Source organism: Bombyx mandarina, chromosome 07 (genome assembly GCF_030267445.1).
Source record: "Bombyx mandarina strain Sakado chromosome 07, ASM3026744v2".
NCBI classification, from domain to species: domain Eukaryota; kingdom Metazoa; phylum Arthropoda; class Insecta; order Lepidoptera; family Bombycidae; genus Bombyx; species Bombyx mandarina.
Window position 1 is genome coordinate 9,262,766 of NC_143214.1, and position 25,408 is coordinate 9,288,173.

Sequence of the window (25,408 nt, forward strand, 5' to 3'; positions counted from 1 at the left end):
GGAAGATTGAGGCTTGGCGTCGTAAATTCGATTGAATGTTACTGTATTACATACTACTGTATAATGTTGGTATTTAACTGTAATTTTTGCGTCTGTTTATACGAGAACATTGTCTGTGAAGGACCTGAATCAAACAGAATATGATCCATTTCAAACTCAATATCTTAAATTCACTTAATATTAAAGTCAATAGTTAGGTACCACTATACAATGTACAAGTTTACCAAATCGGTCGAAATGTACCTACGTACTCTACTTAATTAGGTATGTCTTTGTCGTTGACTACGATATTGAACGAGACAGAATCAGGGTACAGTAGTCATAGGTACCTCTGCAACTCAGAGGCCCGAGCGTGCATCTGTTGTTTGGGACTGAATGGGCGATTGAATGGCATTTTTTTTTGAGTTTTTTCTTCCGATTCTGTTCAGTCGAACGATGGCCGCGGCCGGTAGTGTTTGTGCCGGCCTCATAAGGCACAAGCACATTTTATTACGCGAATTAACCGATACGAACATACTAGACGTTTTAGTTAAGAAAGGAATCTTTAATTTACACGATTTGGAAACGGTAACTAGTGCGGACGAATGTGATAAGTGTAATTATTTCATTGAAGTTGTTAGTAAACAAAGCGGTGCTAAGTTAAATGATTTGTGTGATGTGTTGAAAAACGAATGCCCTAAACTAGCTAAGGAACTTATGAATGACAGACACAGATTTATTGTTAATGGTATGTTAATGGCTGTATCTTTATATTAACAACGTTATTTTTATAAGAACTTACTTAGGTAAAATGGTTACCGCGACTTAATAACTAAACTAAACTTCGTTTTATTTCTTTATTGCTTAGTTGGGTAGACGAGCTCACAGCCCACCTGGTGTTAAGTGGTAACTGGAGCCCATATACATCTACAACGTAAATGCGCCAGCCACCTGGAGATATAAGTTCCAAGGTCTCAAGTATAGTTACAACGACTACCCCACCCTTCAAACCGAAACGCATTACTGCTTCACGGCAGAAATAAGTATTTGACATATCAGAGCATTAATTGGTTAGAGTGGTTAGAAACCCAATAGAAAATTACTCAAATTGAAACATTCAACATCATATTCGAGATCTTATGTAATACCTACCTACTTGAAATATTTTGTAAAAAATTATTATTGTATAGTTAATTGTTATTGGTTAATTTTTCAGTCTAGTCAATACGACTACGACTCGCTAAGGGCTACTACTGGTTTACTGGGTTACTGGTATATTAAGGCTACTAGTTTTTTTTTAAATTCTATTGTGTGGAGATATTTGCATTGTAATTTCCATGTATAATGTCCGCCTAATCACTAATGAAGTTGTCTACTCATTTAGGTGTATATGAATAAAATAAAAAAATTCACAGTAAAAATTATTATAAATATAACAACAAACTGGACTGTTGATATTTTAAGTTGTTTTCATAAAAAAGGAAGCACGTGCTTTTAATACTAAAAATGTTTTCAAATTGTAAATATTGAATTAATTTGGCAATTGAGTTGAAAATCAATCAATGAATGCAATATGTCCTATAATCTTTAAACCCGTTGCAAATCATAAGTTGTGCAATTAAAACACTGGCCAACATAAAAACAGAATACCACATTCTCTAATTGCGTGACATAAATAAAGTACTCGTTTAAAAATTTAACTAACACACGAAATTTCATACAAGCTGACATTCAAAATTGGCAACGGACACGTAAGCAAACCAATTGGTTTTTGATTGATAAATTGCATGACGACCGACCGAAAAATGGGGGGAGAGAGTCTTTTGTATCGTGCACAAAATAAACAATGATAAATGAACTTTTCGGCAATCATGATAAAGTCTTGATTTGTTTCTCTATGCGGGCGACGGAACCTGGGCCCGTCTGGCGTTTGAAACCGATTCGTGTTCATTCTGAATTCATTCGATGCCGTGCCCACGGTTAATCCCATCCATTATAGTGACGTGCATTCGGTTTTAATTCGATCAAAGTTCACGGTACCGGGAAATTGATTGCTTAATGTGGACAGATCGCTTAAATGGGAACTTTTAATTAGAACCGCTTTTGGGGACTAACCACGTATAATTTCAATGTACTCAGGCAGCTATTTATGTTGACATAATATTTAGATTCCTTCAGTTATTACTGCAGTTTTCGAGAGCGATTTTTTGACACGGGGTCCGTATTGCCTCTGAAATGACCTCACGAGAGCCCTGGTGAGAGTCCTTGAGGTGGAAGACGGTGGTTTAAGAGACCCAGTCGTGGCCTAAAGGATAAGACATCCGGTGCATTCGGATCTAGCGATGCACCGATGCTCGAATCCCGCAGGCGGGTACCAATTTTTCTAATGAAATACGTACTTAACAATTGTTCACGATTGACTTCCACGGTGAAGGAATAACATCGTGTAATAAAAATCAAACCTGCAAAATTATAATTTGCGTAATTACTGGTGGTAGGACCTCTTGTGAGTCCGCACGGGTAGGTACCACCGCCCCGCAGACTGCCGTGAAGCAGTAATGTGTTTCGGTTTGAAGGGTGGGGCAGCCGTTGTAACTATACTGAGACCTTAGAACTTATATCTCAAGGTGGGTGGCGCATTTTACGTTGTAGATGTCTATGGGCTCCAGTAACCACTTAATATCAGGTGGGCTGTGAGCTCGTCCACCCATCTAAGCAATAAAAAAAAAGACTGCCCTAAACTCTTAATCCGAATGCGAATCTTAAAATCTTTCCTCAACTTTTTTTCCATCTCATAAATCCATAATGTTACACAATGTCCTAAACATTTTATCATTAATGGTGCTACATCACGATATAGTTTTTTTTTATGAATGAGGGTGGTTACTGGTGGCCCGGAGGCCTCTCCAGTTTCACCAGGACAGGTGGACGAGCAAAGGCTCAGCCAAGAGGGTGGGATTAGCATACAGCTGCCCAGGCGCGTCCGAAGGGGTCCTAATAACTCGAGAGCAGTTGCTTCGCGATTGAATCTACCACCGGATCGGAATCGCGACCCGCTAAGAAGATCCGGAGAGAAACTCAGCGGGCTGATGCTTAGGTTAGATTGCACGTCGCAGTCTTTGCCGAGTTCGACGAGTACGGTTACCGGGGTCCCTAAATCTGCTCCTAATGTTAGAGCTGAAGGCGTCTAATGCAATGGTTATTAGATCTGCTGGTTCCGTAAGGACCTGTTCAAGATATAGTATAAACGAACCAAACAACAAAATCCTTAGTGACCACACTTCAATAAGAGACGTGACTGTGTATACAGAATAATACTTCTTGTTGAATGTCGTCATCATTTATCAGTTACTTATATAAAACTACTGTCAGATTCCCGAATGCAATCTAAAGAATGAATCAGAAAGTTGAAAAGTTATAATTGAGTCGTCTATTATCAAAGGTGGCAATCTTTGCATTTGGACAAAAAAATGTTATTGATATGTCAATACAGATTGATTTGAATATAATCGTCTCCTTCAAAGAATACGGTTCAAAACCTGCATTAAATAAAGGTTAATAGTTAACCTGTTATTTATCTAAGATGTCGTTCCGAAGAGTTTTGTGACTGCCAATGGAATACAAAGTCAATAATTCGTTTTTCTGATTTATCAATAATTGTCCAAAAGTCAGATTGCCGGCTTTGATAATAGTCGACTCAATTGTGGAACGTCCTAATGGAGACAATAAAGTGAAGACGTTCAATTTGTATTAAAATGACCAATTTCGCAGTACGAGTATTATATCGTTATTATTTGTAGCCTGCTGAACTATCAAGGTCTGAGAAACTTTATCTAAGTATCCGAATTCAGCCATTTCGGCCAGTACTTCGATAATAAAAAATAGGTAAGTACTTAATCTAGAATAACGATCTAAGTTTTATGTTCCACTAGCTATTTTTATGACCGAAGACGACTGATCATGAAAACAGATCATCTTGTGTTTTGATAATTGTAAAGGGACATGACGGGCTTATGTTACAACATTGCCGCGCAAATTTGAAAAAAATGGGGAGACGCGCTAACCACAGATCATGCACTAATACACGATTAACGAGATATGACGTCTTACGTCAAAATATCAGGATTATCCGATTTTACAAAAATATTCATGGAATCTTCGTTTTAACTTAATTAAGATCACAAAGAACTGCCTTTTAATTTGTTTAGGCATGGCTACTGCGTAAGATTAGGAAACTTGATTTATATGATAATTATTAATATTTAAAGCTTTCAAAGCCTAGCCTTTTAGGTCAAAACGACTTCAAACGTCCATGCAAGTTCAAAGCACGCGCTACCACCAATATTCGAGATAAGGATAAAGTGAGAGTTAGATAAGAAAACAAGATTAGGACATTGCTACTAGAAGCTGGTGTAGCTCGTCATAGCTCGAGGAACCAAGGTCATTAACCCCCATCTTCTAACAGCCGAGTAGACCATTCTATCGTAAGACTGTCAGTCCTAGTTGTTTTTTGGATATCAATATATTAATAAGTGAAGCAAAAACTTTGTACCCCTTTTTATGCAAATTGCGCTTACGGAGGAGTATAAAATTTCCCACACTTATAGAGAATATAGAGAAGGAGTGCAGAATATTTTTTAAAAATTATGCATTAATAATACATTATTTCAATAAAAAAAACATTACACACACTACCATGTATTTGACACACACACATATATACATATATGTATACTATTTATTTACTGTCAAACTTTTGTCATGGCATTAAAGTCTGTGGTCAAAATGAGAATAGATTACATTATATTGTTTATCTTTATTAATATTTGTCTATAGTTAAGTCTTGGCGAAATCTGTGTTTATAGAAGTATGATAGTCTTTGACAATAGGATTAATTATAGTTGAATTTCGATTACTGCGGGACCACTAGTTTTTAGTAATCTACCAGAATCTAACTTAAAAAAAAAAACGGTTTGCACTACACTCATTTGACTACAAACAGATTAGGTTCTGTCAGATGTTTAAGTTTTATTTATTTCAAATACTGAAGTTTCTAGTTTAATACATACACACATAAAATATTTCTGTTTTATTTCGAACGCCCGAGTTCAATTAACTCTTCGCTAAGCCTTGTGTTATTGTTCCAAGAATCACGTAAGGTGTCGTTTCCGTTTGCCTCAGAATAAAACTAATGAACTCTTTGTCTGTTTCTAAAATAAAAACTAGACTTTTTTGTTTCGTCCTGTTTACATGGACATTATTCCTTTTTTATTTAGGGATATTTAAGTCTACGGTAGTTACATAACCCAATGTGCTTCTCGCCGGTTCTTAAAAAATGGGTCGCGATTCCGATCCGATGGTAGATTCTGCGAAGCACTGCTCTTACTAGGGCCAGTGTTACCACATTCTCTAAGGTTGAGCTCACGAGCTCACCTACCAGTTCCAGCGTAGCTGTAATAGCCCCTAAGGCTACTAGCGAATGGGTAATGAAAAAGTTATTACTGTTATATTTTACTCGACTTGCTTCTAAAGGAGAAATAATACAAAATTTTGACAAATAAAATCATACTTCAATAGTATAAAATTAGAATATTATCAGCACAGTTGAAGTCAATTAAATATGTATTACTAAAGGCAATTCTAAAACTACAGATCAGATCTTGATAAAGTTTAAATGCACGACAAAATTAACACCAGCTTTCACATACAGTCGAATTCCTCCTCTTCTTTGAAGTCGGTTAAAAAAGTTTATTTTTTATTTTCATTTTGAAATGATCTTGAAGATGTCAGTAATCGGAAACCAGTACTTACGTTACAATAGCAAGGTTGCATAGTGGTCAATGTACTTAGCTATGCATAACTATATGTGTACTCTTGATTTATTTTAATTCATATTACGGTGTAGCAAGGTTATCTAGGTGTTCTTACTATTCACACGACGTGGAGTGACCGGGCCCTAAACACGTCATTTTGGATCCACGGACGGTTCTTTTAGGTACCTCAAGCACCGGTCGCCGTCCTCGCCGAACCCGTCGCTTGCGACGAAGGGCTCGGCGAGTAAATTAATCTACACAGCCCATTGGTTTCTCGCTGGATCTCCTCAGTGGGTCGCGTTTCCGATCCGTTGGTAGACTCTGCAAAGCACTGTACTTGATAGGGCTAGTGTTAGCAACGTCCACAGGTAAGAGCCCCGTGAGCTCACCTACTCGCCCAGTTACACTGACATAGCATCTAAAGGCTGCCCAGCTTAGGTAGGAAAAAAGACCAGAGTTCGCAGACCGTGATAGAACCACAATCGATTATGAGATGTCCATGCATTGTAATAAGGGCTATCTTATTATTGATGTACATGTGATTTTTATAGCGCCCTATAACTGAGAGGACTAGACGTCGCCACTTTCGTATTTCCTAAAGTGCTGTTAGATTTTTTTTATTAGTTTTGTAGGCAGACGAAAGTAAATGCTGTCGTTGTCATGCTAATCTCATTTGAAGAAGGAGCCATGTCATGGCGCTTGGGAAACACCGTGATGGGAATTTCGTTCCAGAGTTGGGTGGGAAAAAAAAGATTTTTGAAAACGCATCGTGGTTGAACACAACGGTTCCAGATAGTGTGGATGAACTTTGCTACGGTACATCATCTCGAACAATTACTCAGAGCCCCAAAGTGGGGCACGTTTTAATTCATCGATGTAGTTAAAGCTCCAATTTTATATTTACACTAGCAGACCCGACAGACGTTGTCCTGCATACACAAAATGAATGAAATTAATTTTTGTGTATGCATTCATATACACAAAAATTAATCATCAAAATTCATTCAAGTCGATCTAGCCGCTTAGTTGCAGTGTAGATAGCGGTAGGCAGTGGCTTTGCTCTGCCCCTCGCATTGTTAAAGTTCATGGGCGACGGTAACCACTCACCATCAGGTGGACCGTATGCTCGTCTGCCTATAAGGGCAAAAAAAAGATAAATTACCTAGATACCGACTGCAGCGCCATCTGCCGGCTTGATTTGTGAATCTAAACCATCCAAGGCGCTACCCAAACGCATACAAAAAAATCATTAAAATCGGTCCAGCCGTTTAGGAGGAGCTCAGTGACATACACGCGTAGGTACAGTAGAATAATTATTATAATTTATTACATATCGTACAATTACAGACACGTACATATAGTAACAGGTGCTACCGCACATACTGTTGTCCGCACGACCGCATCGCTCATAATTGCACATAAAACTAGTCTATTTACAATGAGAATCACATATTATGTTACATTCACTATTTCCAATACTAGACTAGACTAGAAAACCTTTTTTTTATCATGATTTTTTATTTCTTATATAAACTTGCTGCTTCTTACGTGGTCCCATTTATATTTTATCAAGATATGACTAGTAGTTTTTATTAGCTTAGGCGCTTAGGGCCTACCCGCAAATCATGTTAAAATTAAATAATAGTGTGTATTCGTGATATAGCCCACTGAGTTTCTCGCCGGATCTTCTCAGTGGGTCGCGTTTCCGATCCGGTGGCAGATTCTGCGAAGCACGGCTCTTGCTAGGGTTCGTGTTAGCAACGTCGTCAGGTTTGAGCCCCGTGAGCTGACCTACTCGCCCGGTGACGCTGATATGGCCTCTCAAGACCATCAGCTTAGGTAGGAAAAAAATGTCTGTGTAATAGTAGTAGACAGCCTCTAAGGCTTAAAACGATTCATTTTTATTGTATGCGTACAAAATGATAATATCGAGCGACTGCAAAATGGGATCTGTCTTTTTTTTCTTGGTAGTCTGAACATGTGGTTCGTGGCACCTGCCGCGGTGAGTCCAAAACTTGATATTTGCAAACACAGAAGCAGATGTTCTTAAAAACGTTACGTGCAAAGGGTATTTCGAGCGTTCACCATTTTGGGCATATTGTTTTTGGATTATATGACGCGAAACAAGCCGAAACAAGCAAGCAAGATAATATGAATTTTAAAGAGTAACTCAAGCGTATACTTCAAGTTTGCAGGGTCCTTTATTTTAATAACACAATTTGTGACGGACCACGTATTTTTTGGCAGTTACAGAAAAATCATTACCGTTATTTGTTACAAAAAAAATAATGATACATACAACTGACATTCACGTTATGCATTCTGGAACCATTAACCAGTATGTACTTTAGCTTGGACGCATACTGGCCGGTTCCACTAGCTTATCACGTGCGTCAGACTACATCTTGCTCATAAAATTTGTACAAGATAGATTGTATATCACCAGAAACATGACAGTTCATTCGTATTTCTTCTAACGGTCGTATTAGAAAGAGATGTATAAATCTAAGGTGACCATCGCGGAAGTAAAATACGAGTCCGGGCTTAATTGGCGTTTAAAGATCTTATGCGCATAATAATACTATTACTAGAATATAATATATAAAAGCATTGTTTTAAAATTTAATTTGTTTGATTCGTTAATACAATTTTTTTAGGATTCAGCATTAAAACATGAAGTCTCAATTGCCCACAAAATGATTGGATTGTTATAGATTAGCTATTTCGTCTTTGCGCATTAATGCTTATCAATTACGCTACAAATACCAATCTCATTTTCAAGCAACATATAAAATTCGTTGCGTAGGTATTAATAAGTTTTAGCTATCAAACATTATATACTTAAATGCGGTATAATCTCTTTTTTCCTTACTTGATTTCCCACGTTACCAAGATTTTTCAGTTTTCGTCATTTTCGTCGACTAAACTGTTATTCTTTGATATTTGTGCTAAATTACGTTAGCAGGTTACTAAGAGTAGTTTTAATCATCTCTACGACACGTTAAAACTGAAAAACATCTTTAAATATAAAAATGAATTGCTGTTCGTTAGTCTCGCTAAAACTCGTGAACGGCTGGACCGATTTGGCTAATTTTGATCTTGAATTATTTGTGGAAGTCCAGAGAAGGTTTAAAAGGTAGACAAATATGAAAATGCTCGGAATTACTTAAATAAAAATAACAATTTTCTTTTTCCTTTGATGTGTCCCCCGTCGGAAGGATTCCTTTTGTTTGTTTTAAGTTTATTTGAATACAAAAGTTTAGGTCTTTTATTTATCGATTAAGGCACTACGAAGTCTGCCGGGTCAGCTAGTACTAATATATAAATCTACACTGGTTTTTACGGATGTTCCGTTACAACTACTGAACCGTGCATCCGATTGACTTGAAACTTGGTATCCATGTACTTAATGGATAGGCTAATATTTATATGAGTGTTGGACTCCCTAATAATAATGACAACAAATAATTATGTTAATTTTAAATGCCCAGCGTAGCGGACGAGTACGGCTAGTACTAAATTTCGATACGAATTCGCCATGATAACACGTTTCGTGTTAGTGGCATTAGTTTGACCTAGTCGAGGTCAAAGGCCGCCCATCCCCAGCCGAGCCTGTTCACTGTTCACGGGGTGTGACGCACCGTGTGAACTAACCATGGGAACGTCTTCGTCTACCCACCCATTGTAGTTTTTATCCTTCTTACCTGACGTCAAGAATGCGGCCCGGAATCTGGCTTTATCTAAGCCTTATTGTGCACTTATTTTTGTAATTGCATTGTTTATTTCACGTATTTCCGTCTATTTTACATGAGTAATTACGGGAAGACGTTTTTTTGTTTCTTTTTTTGTTTTCGACAAGAATGTATGACATGTCTCTTATAATTATTTATCTATATATTAATACGTGAGGCAAAAACTTAATAGCCCTTTTTACGAAGATTGCGCGGACGGAGGAGTATGACATTTCCCATACTTATAGAGAATATAGAGAAGGAGTGCACAATGCTAATATTTTTTTAAAGTAATGCATAACATTAAATCAACAAAGAAAACATTACGCACACTGCCATGTATTTGACACACACACATATGTATATACCTATACTCTTTGTTTATTGTCCAACTTTAGTAATTAATGCTAAAAGTCTGTGGTCAAATTGAAAATAGGTTAATATTGTTTATCTTTAATATTATTTGTCTATAGTTTAGCCTTGACGAAATCTGTGATTATAGAAGTATAATAGTCTTTGACAATATAACTATAATAATGTTCAAACTTATAATTTCAATTACTTATAGTCGAATTTCGACTACTGCGGGACCACTAGATTTTTTTATTTTTTATTGCCTTTGTAGGCATACGGCCCACCTGATGGTGAGTGGTTACCGTCGCCCATGGACTTCAGCAATGCCAGGGGCAGAGCCAAGCCGCTGCCTACCGATGTTAGTTTAGATGGGCGAAGGGCGTTGCTTCTCAATTGATTTTGGCGTACCAATATGCAATAACGTATGTTTGGTTCGTAGTAGAGTTATATAATGACCCTTAAGACTAATGGAATATTGTGTTAGATGGATTATGGAGAAACAGACAGAACCGTACCGACTCTTCATAATATGGATCCAGTTTTGTAATATCATTGACTCAGTTTAATAAAGACTGAAGTGTGATTTGTTGTTTCAATACAATTACCTCGTCTCGGTCATTGCCTCTCTTTCTCTCAATTATATTACGCACGAAAGAAAAAGAGACAAAAAAAAACAACTAAATTTATTCACTAGTGAAATTTCTCTTGTGATTCGTTTCGCACGAAATCTTACATCTCAATTTGGTGTCCGTGGAGAAAACAAAAAATAAAAATAAAACTATTATTGATTAGCAATGGACGACATGATCGTGGATTCAAGACATTCGACAGGGCTTAGCACACAGGGTTTTACCCGTAACTACTTGTACAGGGCCGCATTGAGCATTTCTGTTATCGGGGGGTATAATTAAATAAATGATAGTTTAACACAGAACTGCCCCTATCTGAGATTCCCTCTAGTTTACGTGTCGGTGAAAATAACAAATTCAAAAATAAATAGAAATAAATGCGATCGGAAATCGAACTCCGAACGCCGTGGGACAAAAGTGAGCGTACTTAACTATTTTTTTCTATACAGTTTTATTGGTAGTAGCGTAGTAGCAGGTAGGAAGGATGTCAGTAATGTCGGGGGCTGATAAGTACTACTACTATAGATACTGAAGTATGCGGCATATTGGTAGTCTATACTATCTATACTTCTATATCTATACTTCTATACTAATATTATAAAGAGGAAAGATTTGTTTGTTTCGAATAGGCTCCGAAACTACTGGACCGATTTGAAAAATTCTTTCACTGTTTGGAAGCTACACTATTCCCGAGTGACATAGGCTATAATCATTTTTGAAAAAAATTAGGGATCCTTACTAAAAGTCCAATAATGTAACCTAAAGTGTAAAAACAATTACCTAAAATATTCTTTACATCGCGTGCCCTGCGAAAACTATTGATGAAAGAATAAAATAATGTACTACGACTTTGTAGAACACATTATTATTTACAAAAAGTGTAGCGACAGCATATATCTAACTATTACAGTTATGCCGCAATAAGTGTTATTTTATTTAAAAAAATAAAACGTCAAATATCGTTGAAATTTTTGTTAAAGACCCGAGCGGAGCCGGAGCGGAGCCGGAGCGGGCCGCTTGTACATAATATGTTCCGTAATTATAAGTGATACTTGATTCTTTTTTCTCCCAGTGTAAGTTATTTGTGAATGACCTCATCAGTGGAGGTTGTTAGTATTTATTTATTTAGAACAGAACAATAGTATTGAAACTTTTAAAAAGGGGATGATAGAATTAACTTCATAATGTCCACTAGTTTCATTAATAGCCAAGGGTTGTGATCTGCGCATCGACAGCAATAAAAAAGGAAGTTTTTTTTTTTTATATACCTATTTGTTTTGTAACATCAAACAAATTTATCCATCTCACCCCTGCACACACCTGAAGTTCAATGGCCTGACGCTGCAACCGTAAAATTAAAAATAGTATTTAATCAACCGAACTAGGCAGACATTTATGAGTCCGATACGATTGATGTTGAATAATTATAAGCAGTAGCTACTGTTTAACGATTTCCAATGAGTAGTAGCGCGCTCGTGAGTGACTTGTAATTATATGACGGTTCGTCCGAGTATGGGCATCGGTCAACAATAAATTAATATGGAATCGTAATCGACACTAGACAATCATCACATTGCTGGTTGATATATTATTTACATCTAATCTTAAATCTTTTTACTGGTGGTTGGACCTCTTGTGAGTCCGCACGGGTAGGTACCACCATCCCGCCGATTTCTGTCGTGAAGCAGTAATGCGTTTCGGTTTGAGGGTGGGGCAGCCGTTGTAACTATACTGAGACCTTAGAAGTCATATTTCAAGGTGGATGGCGGCATTTATGTTGTAGATGTTTATGGGCTCCAGTAACCGCTTAATAGCAGGTGGGCTGTGAGCTCGTTTACTTAACTAAGCAATAAAAAAATCTAAAATTATTTTTAGTCGATTATTAAGCGATGATATTTTTGGGAAATTCTCAATCGCTTTGCATTCGGTGCCCGTCCTCGTCGAACCCGTCGCTTGCGACGAAGGGCTCGATAGGTGAATTGACTCATAGACACAACCCACTGAGTTTCTCGCCGGATCATCTCAGTGGATCGCGTTTCGGATCCAGTGGATTCTGCGAAGCACTGCTCTTGCTAGGGCCAATGTTAACAAAACTTCTGGTTTGAGCCCCGTGAGCTTACCTACACGTCAAGTAGCTGAAATAGCCTCTCAAGGCTATCAGTATAGGTAGGGGAAAAAAAAGGTTTGCATAACACATGGCCCAGTAAATCGCGATTAGAATACTTTAATGCTCCGCGGCTGAAATAGGCGGGATAATACGTCATGCAGATAGATACATATCAAGGACAGAAGGCTATTTCGTTTAAGCGACATTTTTTGCAACTTTACAGGAGATCTATTTAAAGTTGCATATTTGGATTAAATATTACGACGATCACCTTAGACGGCCGTGACCATGACAACTGTTTAGTATTCAAAATGTTGAAATTAAATGGAATAAAAACAATTATTGCAAGTTTAAACTTTAACGGTATTTTAATAAAGAAGTCGTCAGGGAGAGTCTGTGCTCAGAAATAACATCGACTGAAAACCATAACTGAAGTGGTAAAACGGATAACGGATTATCCGTATGAAATCTATACTAATATATGAATCTACAATGGTTTTTACGGATGTTCCGTTATAACTACTGAACCATGCATACGATTGACTTGAAACTTGGTATCCATGTAGAAAATACATGTACTTACTGGTGGTAGGACCTCTTGTGAGTCCGCACGGGTAGGTACCACCGCCCCGCCTATTTCTGCCGTGAAGCAGTAATGCGTTTCGGTTTGAAGGGTGGGGCAGCCGTTGTAACTATACTGAGACCTTAGAACTTATATCTCAAGGTGTGTGGCGCATTTACGCTGTAGATGTCTATGGGCTCCAGTAACCACTTAACACCAGGTGGGCTGTGAGCTCGTCCACACATCTAAGCAATAAATAAATAAAAACATTGGATAGGCTAATATTTACATGAGTGTTGGACTCCCAAATAATAATGACAATAAATAATAATGTTAATTTTAAATGCCCAGCGAAGCGGACGAGTACGGCTAGTTTTTGTATAAGAACGTTCAAAGGTGTCTTATATGAATGACACATTGTTTTCAAAACGACCCAATAATATTACGTTCAATGTCAGTGAATAAATTGCATTTATGCACATTCAAAGGTAACTCTGTCACTTGCTCGCCTTGACCTTCCATTGGCGACGCGAGTATCAGCATATCAGAGCAGTGACCACGCAATTTTGTTTCGAATAAACACTTTTAGTGGGCGTTTAAGCATTCCAATTGGATTATTGGAGAATCTGTCAAGACGTCTTGAGCAAATTCTAGTGATTTCGTTTTTCGATATTTTACGGGTAACTTTTACGAAAATAAAAAAAATTTCAATCGATCCAGTTGTAGAGAGTATTAAGCGGTAGGCAGCGGCTTGGCTCTGCCCCTGGCATTGCTGAAGTCCATGGGCGACGGTAACCACTCACCATCAAGTGGGCCGTATGCTCGTCTGCCTACAAGGGCAATAAAAAAAAAAGTAGTATTCAAGTGATGCGCTTATCGAAGCACCACATTATTATTTAATTAAATGTATTAGAATAAACATTGTCGAACGGAAATTAAACAAACTTATAATTATTATTCCTACCTATTCGCTAGTAGCCTATTCCAACTACGCCCGGACGGATAGGTAAGCTCACGGGCTCAACCTGTGAGAATATTGCTAACACTAGCCCTAGCAAGAGTAATGCTTCGCAGAAACTACCACTGGAGCGGAATCGTGACCCATCGAGAACATCCGGCGAGAAACTCAGTAGGCTATATTTATGGGTTAGTTAACCCGTCGAACTCTTCGACAGTTCGACAAGGACAGTGACTGGTACACTTAATTTTTTTCAAATTACAATTTTTTTTTACATAAAATTTACTGTTAAAAATGAGACATTACAATTCATTTCTGGAGGTAGGTGGCGGCATTCACGTTGTAGAAGTCTTATGGGCTCTGGTAACCACTTAACAACAGGTGGGCCGTGAGCTTGTCCACTTACCTAAACAATAAAAAAACAATATTGCGTTATGATAAGGGGGTATAGACATTCCCCAATAATGCAAGTGATCAGTGATGATTAAAATCATCATAAAACCCACCCGGAATTCTATTAACCCTGAGCCTTTTATTAGAGAGGTTTTTCCAACTGGAACTAGGTGATTTTTGCCAAGGACCTCAATTTCGACCAAGAAAATGTAGGTTTCTCTACAATTTTCATATTATAATGTCTATGTTAATTCTTTCCTCTCTCAAACGACCGTAATAACAGATGAATGCGTCCGGATCTGTGGACTGTTTCCAATTAACAACGGCCTCCATTGTAGTCACCAGACCGAGAACTAAGTTTACATAAACCGTGAAAACGAAAGCTGTTTGTTTGTTTGTTTCGTGTACAAATTACATTATTCACTGTTTATGTCTAAGTTTGTTTTTTGAATTTTTTTTATGTAGATCTTTCCAATTTGAAATACTAAGCTATAGTGCTGTTTCACTAATAGGCTTTTATTTTGGTTGCGATGCCCGTGTGTTTTTGCTTAAGTCAAAACCCGCAGGCTATAGAACCGCGTCCTCATATTCTAAGGGGTTGCTCTTTTACCGGTGGGTTGCGATTACGATCCGATGTTAGTTTCTGCGAAGCACTGTTCTTGCCCTAGCAAGCCTCAGGTTACCGTGAGCTCACCTACCCGCCCGCGCGAAGCTGGAATAACCTCTTAGGCTAATAGGGAATAAATAGTTAGGGGAAAAAAAGAACTCTTCAACTGCGGTAACGTATTTTATATTCAATTTCGTAAAATAGTGAAAGTATTTCAGATGTAGAGATTATACAATGAACAAAACGCTTAGTACATATACCTATTATATACCGAGCTAAAAATTCGAGGCTATTTTAATTAAATAAAAGCTAATTTAATTACTTAAAAAAAATATTTATATAATTTTTGATATAATTTTGAATTACTTAAAAACATTAATAGAGCTGCCGGCGCCGACGGCTAGACGTTGTGTAGAACAGGCAGGCGTGGAAAAAAAATGTGTTGTGATTTTTTATGCCTAAAACGAAATCAAGCTTGGCTATAAATTCTTATATCCGTGAATTCTGCCTCTGTGCCCCCTTAAAACCAGGAAGACGGCTCGTTGACCCTTTTAAACAACATTAAATAATTCTTTCACCTCTCTTTCACACGAGATGCCAGGAACTGGTAGTTAAACTAAGTTTTGAATCGACACTCCATCAACGACCTCAAACTTAGATAGTGTCAAAACGAGAAACGATTTCTCGTTGATAACAAATATAAATATTTTGCTTTGGTCTTGATGTTCATAATTGCATTATCAGTACCTCTGTTGTGTACTTATATCCATGCAGAGTTTTTGTTTTAGAATAGACTTGCTTTTAAATTACGTTTAAGTAATTTATAATGATCCTAAAATACCGTTGTAAAGTAGACAAAATATGCCATTAAAAATAAAAATAATAATAATAATTTGCCGCACGCTAAGAATGTTCATTAATGGAGCCAATGAAGCAATTGATGTGATTAGGTCACCGGTACGTGACTCAGTTGATTTAATTAGTGAATCGACAACGGCCATGATTTTCGCTTCTAAGTAGACTTGCAAATCAATGTTGTGGATATACCATAAAATATTTGAAATAAATGACGTTAGGACAATTTTTTTTTAAGGGGTTTTATGACCTGGGCAACTAATACCTTTATAGATCAAGTTTTATTTTAATTTCAGTTAAAACTTTTTTTTATATTAAAATGATGTTATGAAATAAAATGAAGTTGATTAATATGAAACATGGCATGAAATGAAATGAGATGATATGGGATTATATTATCTCTCAGTAAAATGGTGGTCATTTACTGAGACTTTTTCAGTGGACTTTGTGGGGGATCCCGAGAAGTTTTATTATTATTTATATAAATTTATAGACAATTATTATTAATATAAAACTTCATAGATTAGTGTAAAAACCAAAGTGTCAAAATTATTTCGTTCAGGAATCGTGTTTTCAAAGCGATTTTATTTATTGTCGTCGTAAAGAATTACATTAGAAGACCGCGGCCGCTATCGTCATTCTCCTGCCCTTCTCCCAGTCACCTGGGGTCGGCGCATTTCTCCTTCCATACTCCTCTATCATATACCATTTCTTCGCTCACTCCCTTCTTACACATGTCGTCTTTCACGCAATCCATCCATTTCTTCTTAGGTCTACATTTTTCTCTCGTCCGCGGCCCCTGTTTGGTAAAAAAAAAATATCTATTACGCGCTCACTATTGTTGTTGTTGGTTAGTGAGCAAGCTAGGAATCAATGTTTTTTATTATTATTGCTTTGATGGGGTTAAGTGGTTGCCTGAGCCCATAGACATTTAAGGCGTATATGCCGCCACCCATCTTGAGTAAAACGGCTGCCCCAACCTTCAAACCGAAACGCATAACTGCTTCACGGTAGAAATAGGCAGGGTGGTGGCACCTACCCGTCCGGACTAACAAGACGTCCTGCCACCAAAAACCTACCACTTACCGACCTACAACCATTGTGGGATGCTTAGATAAGGAAATAATAATACTGCTACAGATGCTTAGGGAATTAGCTTTAATAACACGAGACCAGGATCTAGTAGTATCGAGGAAGCGAGCAATTTAGCATGTACCATAGTATTACCTCTCTTTCCTCCCCGGACAATGATGTAGTTGCCTTTTGAACGTTACCCATGTTACCAAACAGATTTAAACAGAAAAACAAAAAAGTATTGCCTAAATGTATTTTTCGTAAGTAAAAAGTTTTCGGTATTGACGATTTCGACATTGTATTCAAATACTTTCACTCCGAGCTCTAGTCTCTACAGGTAAGCACCAAGCAAGCCGAGTTCCAACAAAATAAAATGAGCATTTCATCAATGTAGTCAATGTAAATATGCATAATATTTAAATTAAGGATAACTCAAAAACTATTGGACTCTACAGTTCGTAATTTTTTTCTTTTTTTTTTTATTACCCTTGTAGGCAGACGAGTATACGGCCCACCTGATAGTGACTGGTTACCGTCGCCCACGGACTTCAGCAATGCCAGGGCATAGCCAAGCCGCTGCCTATTCACGTGATATTTAAACCTGACCACATGAGAAATACAGCTTTCAACTAAAAAAAAGAATCCTCAAAATCGCTTTTTTTTTTTTTTTTTTATGATTGAAAGGTTACTGGTGGCCCGGAGGCCTTTCCAGTTTCACCAGGACAGGTGGGCGAGCAAAGGCTCAGCCAGGAGGGGTGGGATTTGCTAACAGCTGCCCGAGCGCCTCCGAAGGAGACCTAACAACTCAAGAGTAGCTGCTTCGCGAATGAATCTACTACCGGATCGGAATCACGACCCGCTGAGAAGATCCGGCGAGAAACTCAGCGAGCTGATTCATGGGTTAGGTTGCACGGCGAACTCTTTGTCGAGTTCGACGAGTACGGTTACCGAGGTCCCTAAGCCTGCTCCTAGAGCTGAAGGCGTCTAGTGCAAAGGTTATTGGATCTGATGGATCCGTAAGGACGTGTCTAGGGCGTCGACGGTGACTGGCTCCTGCATGATCAGTAGAATCAGTAGTCAGCGGCGGCTACGATAAGGCGATTATCATGACGCATAGCCTTATCGAAGTACCGTTCCGACGCTGACTTCATGTATTTCTGTATAGATTCGAGGCCCAGGTCGTCGTGTAGGTCAACGTTCCTCACGAACCACGGAGCTCCGACGGCTAACCTGCAAAAGCGGGATTGTAGAGATTGAAGGGTGTCTATGTGTGTGCGGGCCGCGTGAGCGAACACCGCACTCGCGTAAGTCATGACGGGCCTTATGCAAGTTTTGTAAAGTGTCACCTTGTTCCGAAGGGACATTTTACTCCGCTTACAGATCATGGGGTAGAGTCTACCGAGAATAAACGCGGCACGGTCACGGACTGATTTTATATGCGGGCGGAATGTCATCGATGCATCCAGGGTAACGCCCAGGTACTTGACCTTCCTGGCCCAGGGTATGGATTGACTAAAGAGAGTAATCGGGGGTGTGAGATTCCTCCTCCTAATACGGGAGGAAATCCGTGTGGAGCTTCCCCTCTGAAATAGCACCGCAGTACTTTTCGCTGGGTTGATGTCTATGCGCCATTTTCGGAACCACTGTCCTAGGGCTAGGGCTGCGCTCTGAAGCTTCTTCGCGATTAGGGACTTGTTTCTACTGGAATAGTAAACAGTCGTGTCGTCGGCGAATAAAGCTAAATGGGTCGGCGGCGACCGGGGAATATCGTTAACGAATAAGCTAAATAGGAGGGGTGAAAGGACAGAGCCTTGCGGGACTCCAGCTGTGAGAGGTCGTGGGGAGGAGCGGGTTCCCTCGACTCGATATCGAAAAGAGCGGTTCGACAAGAAGTCCCGTATGATGAGCACGAGACTATCCGGCACACCCATGTTGAATAGTTTGAAAATCAAACCGTTGTGCCAGACTTTGTCGAACGCTTTTGCGACGTCGAAGAAGAGAGCTCCCGTGTATAACGGTTTTGGTCGATTAAGCCCCACAAGAATGTGCTCCGTGAGGCGGTGCACCTGTTGAACGCATGAGTGATTTGTACGGAATCCGAATTGTTCATCGATGAGAATGCCCTTGGATGAGACGAAGTCTCTGAGGCGTTTGTAGAGCAGACGCTCATACAGTTTGCCTAGAGACATGAGGAGGCTAATCGGGCGGTAGCTCGACGGATGATTTTTTGGTTTACCGGGTTTATGTATGCCGATAACGTCCGCTTCTTTCCACACCGCGGGAAAGATACAGTTCGCCATAGCGGCATTGAAAATAGATGCCAACATCACGATGAGTTGGACGGGTAGAAGTTTAATAACGCGGTTAGATATACCGTCGGAACCGGGAGCCTTGCGAGGACGTAGGTCTTTGATCAAGTCTTTAACTTCCATCGGGATGACGGAAAATCGCTTCACCTAGAGAAAAGTTCTAATAAAATAGAATCTAATTGTGAACCTTTTCGAAGTCGGTTAAGAGTTCAATTTCTATCCGTTTTTAAAAGCTAATTATCTGTATTAGAGATACATATTCATAAACTCAAAATTGAATATCAAAAATTTTCGGAATTAGTTTCGGTTACATTAAGTGTACTTTCCGTTCGTTAAATATACCTACAGTTCGATTAAAAGCCAAAAACCAACTCGATTATTTCATGAAAGCTCCACAAAACTACAAGCGGAAATAAAGCTTAACGAAGCGATATAAAGCGACCATAAATAAAATATAAAGTCGTTAAAATTTATGTATTGTTGATGCTAATGTGATTGCTACCGTGTGCCTCTTAAGTAATTAAAAAAGCATTTCAATACCCTTTATTGCGGTATCTGTGGACGTAAACTATCGTACACGCAAACGTAATAATAAGTAATTCATACGATTGTTTATTAGTTTTACCCGACAAAGTCAAAATGGTTTTAAGGGCTTTAAGACTTTTTCCCCAACCTATTAGGTTTAAATTATAATCTGAATTTGGAATCTTATCATTCTGATCCGAATATTGAAGGCCAGCTATGTATATAATAGAAGAAAAAAAAACAATTTCTTCATTTTTAAGTATGGCAATTGATTTCTTGCGATGTCATTATTGCCAGTGTAGAGTTTATAAAAATCTTCAATTATTAAATATATACATTTTCTGTTATTGGAAAAACGATATGTAGCGAAATGAGATGAAATTGGTTTATTTGAGACTCTTAATCAGCTGTGATGGGATGAAATAAAACCTCAGTAAAATGGTTCTTTACTGTGACTGCATTGGACTTTTTGAAAGAGAGAGAAGCAACGTCTCACTTACGTTTGTATGCTTTCACAGATGCTAAAAAACAGCTTAGCATTATTAACCAATAAGCTACCTTTATTACATGTTTAAACCCGAACAAACCCTAAATTGACAAATAAAACAATTCATACAAATTCGCTCCTCGAGATCCCGCCAAAACGTTCCGAACGAGGTTTTCCTCATAACTGTGGCACAAGAATCAACTTTTGAAAAAATCGACCTCTAGACTAAACTATATAATAACAAATTATTTAATCTATTATATACTATTAATAATACAACTAAACGAGTTTTAATAATAGTTGAAATATTTTCAAGGTTGTCATAAGCCTATAATTTAATTAGAAAAATACCATTTATTTATTTAGGTCTTTGGTAACACAGTTTTTAAACAAAAAAACTTCTTGAGAGTTGAAATTTTATTAAAACTTTCTCATCTTTTTTTTAAACGTTTAACGTCCGTAATATTGCATATAATTACTATCACTTCTCATGATAATTATCTCATTGTTCTCGGAAGACAAAATCGTTGCATAGATATTTTTATTAAGTAGTACATAGAATTTGATTGTTGAATTTGAAAAGCTGAAATAATGGAAGTCGGCTTTGTACCTGTCAATAATTTAGTGTGGTACCGACTTTTTCTCGGAGCCGATCACAAAAAATGATAAACAAGATTAATTTGTCAAATTAGCATGAAAGTTTATGAAAAAAAATCGGTCGTCTGTAAAGTCGGTTTACTGACGATAGTTGAACGTGACAACGTCATAAGAAAATACCGATGGAATATGGTTTCTTTTTTCAATTATCGCAATTATTGTTGCTATAAACAATTGACACCACATTCACTTTTCACTGAACTTCATACTTGACGAAAACATGTAAATGTATTATTGTATAGCAGCTGTCCACGCGGATGTATCGCACACTCAAGTAGGAGAGAGACAGATGTCGAACGCTGCCGAACGCAGAGGCCGATTGTGCCTCTTTGTCGCTCTTTGCGCGCTCTCGCTTGCACTTCAAGCCTTAAATGGAACACCTCAGAGCGAAATGACGCCGCATGAGTCATGTTTTTTCGTGCGTGCAGCCGGCTCCATCGAATTATAAGACGTTGTCACGTCAAAAAATTATAACAGTTAAAAGTATGTATGTAGTATACAAGTAAAACAGTGTAGCAGGCACTAATTCATCTCAACATAATTTTTTTATATTAAGTATTAGAAGGAAACTAGAAAACGCGAGATTAAGTAGGTAGTTTTAATAAAATTTCCAGTAATAAATTTTAATCTTTAATTGTTGTTATAATATTTTGAACGTTTCGAACACTACAGTTTTCGTGGCCACGGACGACTAAGGTGTTATACGTTGACTATTAAAGTCTAGTAAACTATGAAGTGTAGAGGTAAGGAACACCATCTTGGATAGGGGACAAGTTGAAAAAGTGTCCATCTGTAAACAGCAAGTTATTATTGGAATGGAAATGATATGAGGCTTCTTTTTTTCTACTTAAGCTGGTAGCCTTGAGAGGATATGCCAGCGTAACCGAGTGGAGCTGGATTGAAGTGAAGTGTGGTTGTTGTTTTTCCTACCTAAGCTGATAGTCTTGAGAGGCTATTTCAGAGTAGTGTTTGGTAGATTCTCAGAAGCACTGCTCTTGCTAGGGTCAGTGTTAGCATCACTCCAGTTTGAGCCCCGTGAGCTCACTAGGCTACTAGTTAAGGTTACAGTTTATGGCGCTCTTTTTTAAATCCTTCCACTTGCTACTATGGCGCCATCTTAATTCGCTCCCTTTCAGCGGAAACTCCTTAATACACTGAGATAATGCTTCATATTTCTAACCTTCATATAGTAATCACACCAAAGATTCAGACAAATATAGTAAGTACGGTCAACACAGACATCTCTTCACTAAAGCAAAATCACAAAGCCATGAGTATATTTATCCGGGCGGCGCCAACTGCCCACCTCATTTGAAGCGCTAAATATATTCCCCTTCGTTCCTTATTTAGACATAAATAAACATTCAACACTGCATATCCTTTTGCGATTTATTAACAAGATTCGGTTTAATCGTCGCAACAGTCTTCTTACAATTGCTGACGTCCATGATATACCGTAACTACTATCAGATTCATATGCTAGTCTGTGTATAATGATAATAAGGTCTTTAAGACGCCTCTCCACTAATGTAAACATAAAAACGTAATCTAAATCAGAGCTATCTTTAATGCGGCCCGCCACGTATGTTTTATTCAGAAAATCGTTTTGGGTATAAATAGTTTGGATAATAGAATTCTTTGTCAAAGCATATAATCAATATTTGGGATAATTTATCTTTTTATTCTTGTAACATTCCATTCCCATGTCATCATTTAAAAGTGAAGCTATCATTTACTATTATTGGGGGAATTCCCGGAAAGTGTTTATTGCCTACCCTTTTTTTTTTAACTTGAAAACTGAAATATATATTTTTTTAAGCCCCCAGCTTTTATAGTAAATTTAATTAGCCAGCAAAGGTATGTAGTTTCGACATCCCTGATCTAAGTTATACAAACTTAGTTGTATTTATCGTTACTAGAGACTGGATCTTTGCTACTCTCACTAGTCTTCATTAGCTTCAATATTGCTATCCACTTTGAGAATAATAGCTGTAGAGACTCTGTAATCACCGACGAAGTGGTAGTACGTGAACCAATAAAAGCTATAAGAATGCAATAAGTCTTAAACATTAATAAACACATCCTACGCGAGACAGGCTAAATTTAGTCAGTCGATTCGTGGAGAAGGTATAAGAAAAACATATCTCTTTACAATAACGAAAATCAGTTTCCAGTTCTTAAAAATATGGTCTGTTTAAACTATTTATTACAATGGTGTTAATTAGCCGCTTTATTCACGTGTGCGTACGGTAATGCAGAGTACTCGAAACAGAATGAGTGAGGCAGATGATGGCGGACTTTGACCTCACAAAGTTACACTGCGAACATGATTGATTGTGCCTAGTAAACGTTTAACATTTACTAGCATACCTACTTTTTTTTTGAGAAGCGTCTCAAGACTATCAGCATGGGTAGGAAAAAAATCTATATCAGCGTTACTCTAGCGTGTATGTAGGTGAGCTCTCGGGGCTCAAAGCGGAGGTGTTGCTAACACTGGCCCTAGCAAGAGCAGTGCTTCGCAGAATCTACCACCGGATGGGAAACGCGACCCACTGAGAAGATCCGGCGAGAAGCTCACTGGGCTGTGTCTGTGCATTAAGATACGTACTATTGAAACTTGATAACTTAAAATCAACGATCGATATCTATAGGAATCCTACAAGTTACGGCTAAGTTGATAAGGCTATACGCAGCAAACTTGATTTTTTTAAGTCTTTCTTTACTATCTATGTACATTTTTTCAAATGGTTTTTATATAAGAAAGAAAGTAGGATTAGCGGCCGCATATAATTTAATATTGTTTCCAAGGTACATCAGGACTGATTAAAACTGCTTTTACAGTACAACCTCGTGTTTTCATTGGCAGTTTTCGCCACTCGTTTGTGAATAATAAAAAAAAAACTGAAATTTATAAAACGTCCAAAACAACATAGTGACAGTTAAAACCCGAGATGAAACTATAAAACTAGTTCTAATTATGCTTACGAATCGTGAAACCTGAAGGAAAAGCACTCATTAGAAATGTATTACCCTTTTTTTCAATAAGAAAGCAGTTTTCAATAAGATAACAGATCGATATAGATAGATAGATACAGTACTATTGGAGTTACGATCTATATTATCTGTGACAGAGAAAATCAAGAGTGAAAGGTTATCGTGGTAGGGGGTATGTTATGCGAAGAGAGTATGGTCATGTGGTCAAAAATATCCTGGGTATGAAAGTAGACGTTAATAGTAAGTAGACGTCCTAAAAGATTTAAATGTACTGTATGAAAGAGGATATGCGAGAGAAGGATGCGAATGTAGAGATGACGTATGATAAGCCTGAATGCGGAAAATGAAGCAAATTCGCTGGACTTGGCTTCTCGGGACCCCCCTAAAAAGCCCACTGAATTCTCAGTAAATTCCAACCATTTTACAGATTTGAGACGTTATTTTATTACATCTCGTTACATTCAATTTCATTTCCTATATTGGATTGGATTCCTTTCAAAGGAGTTCCTATAACATAGTAGTAATAATTCAAGATTTGCGACACTGGCAATAACGGCATAGAAAGAAACCAATTGCCTTATTATAAAAAAGTTAGGACCTTTTGAATTATCAACAACCGAGTCAATGCTTAGCACCGGATAAATGTAAAAACAGTTACTCAATAACGATCCGCTTTATTTGTTTACGGAGCAGCTTGCTCAAACGAGAGTTCATTGAACTTTCAGGTGGCAGAGTCTACCGTAAGTGTAACATAATGGCCTTTTATTGGCTTCGTGTGGTCTCTGCGGCGAGCGCTCGTTATCTGGTTAGGTTTTGTTACGGTTTTGAATGTATTTCACATGAGCGCAAACCTGAATTTTTATACGCGCCTTAACATTGAGTTTTTAAACCTTGGTTTGACAGTCATGCTTTAATACCTTTTATATTGTACACTTTTCCCCTCTTATACATCGTATTTCACTCTGCTAATGGTCTGCTGGAAGAAAACTCATGAATGAGTTAAGCTCGCCTTTGTACATAGTATTTAGACATTCTTTTAAATATGTTTTTATTGTATTTTCTTTATTGTGTACAATAAGTATAAATAAATAAATAAGTTTTTTTTTGGTCGCTGATTTTCAATTATTTGTATTGAATATGAAATATCATTCAATACTGTACAGTTAATGTTATTAGCGTTCAAAATAACTGTAATCGGAGAGATTAGAGCATACAGAGAAATTTTCTGCCACTAAATAAATAAATAGCCAGAGATAAATGGTACATTTTCATTTGGCACCAGACTAGGATTCCTTGTGCTATAGATATTAGAGACTGATAGAAATATATGCTAATTAGACAATATTACAGTTATACGATAACAAATTCAGAACA

The 25,408-nt window shown here is 37.8% G+C and overlaps 1 protein-coding gene across 10 annotated transcripts in view; it reads left to right on the plus strand.

Moving 5' to 3' along the window:
* The first annotated feature begins 413 nt into the window (after positions 1–413).
* The window catches only part of pyd (zonula occludens-like protein polychaetoid), a 128,838-nt gene continuing 103,843 nt past the window's right edge, over positions 414–25,408 (plus strand). For 9 of the 10 annotated variants that reach the window (XR_016323332.1, XM_089728725.1, XM_089728722.1 and 6 more), the window contains exon 1: positions 414–727. Coding sequence is in view for 9 of the 10 variants with exons in the window: in XM_089728725.1 (XP_089584851.1) it covers positions 436–727 (292 nt within the window). In the remaining variant the exon portion in view is untranslated. The remainder of the gene's footprint in view (positions 728–25,408) is intronic. The other variant, XM_089728719.1, reaches the window with a different exon arrangement.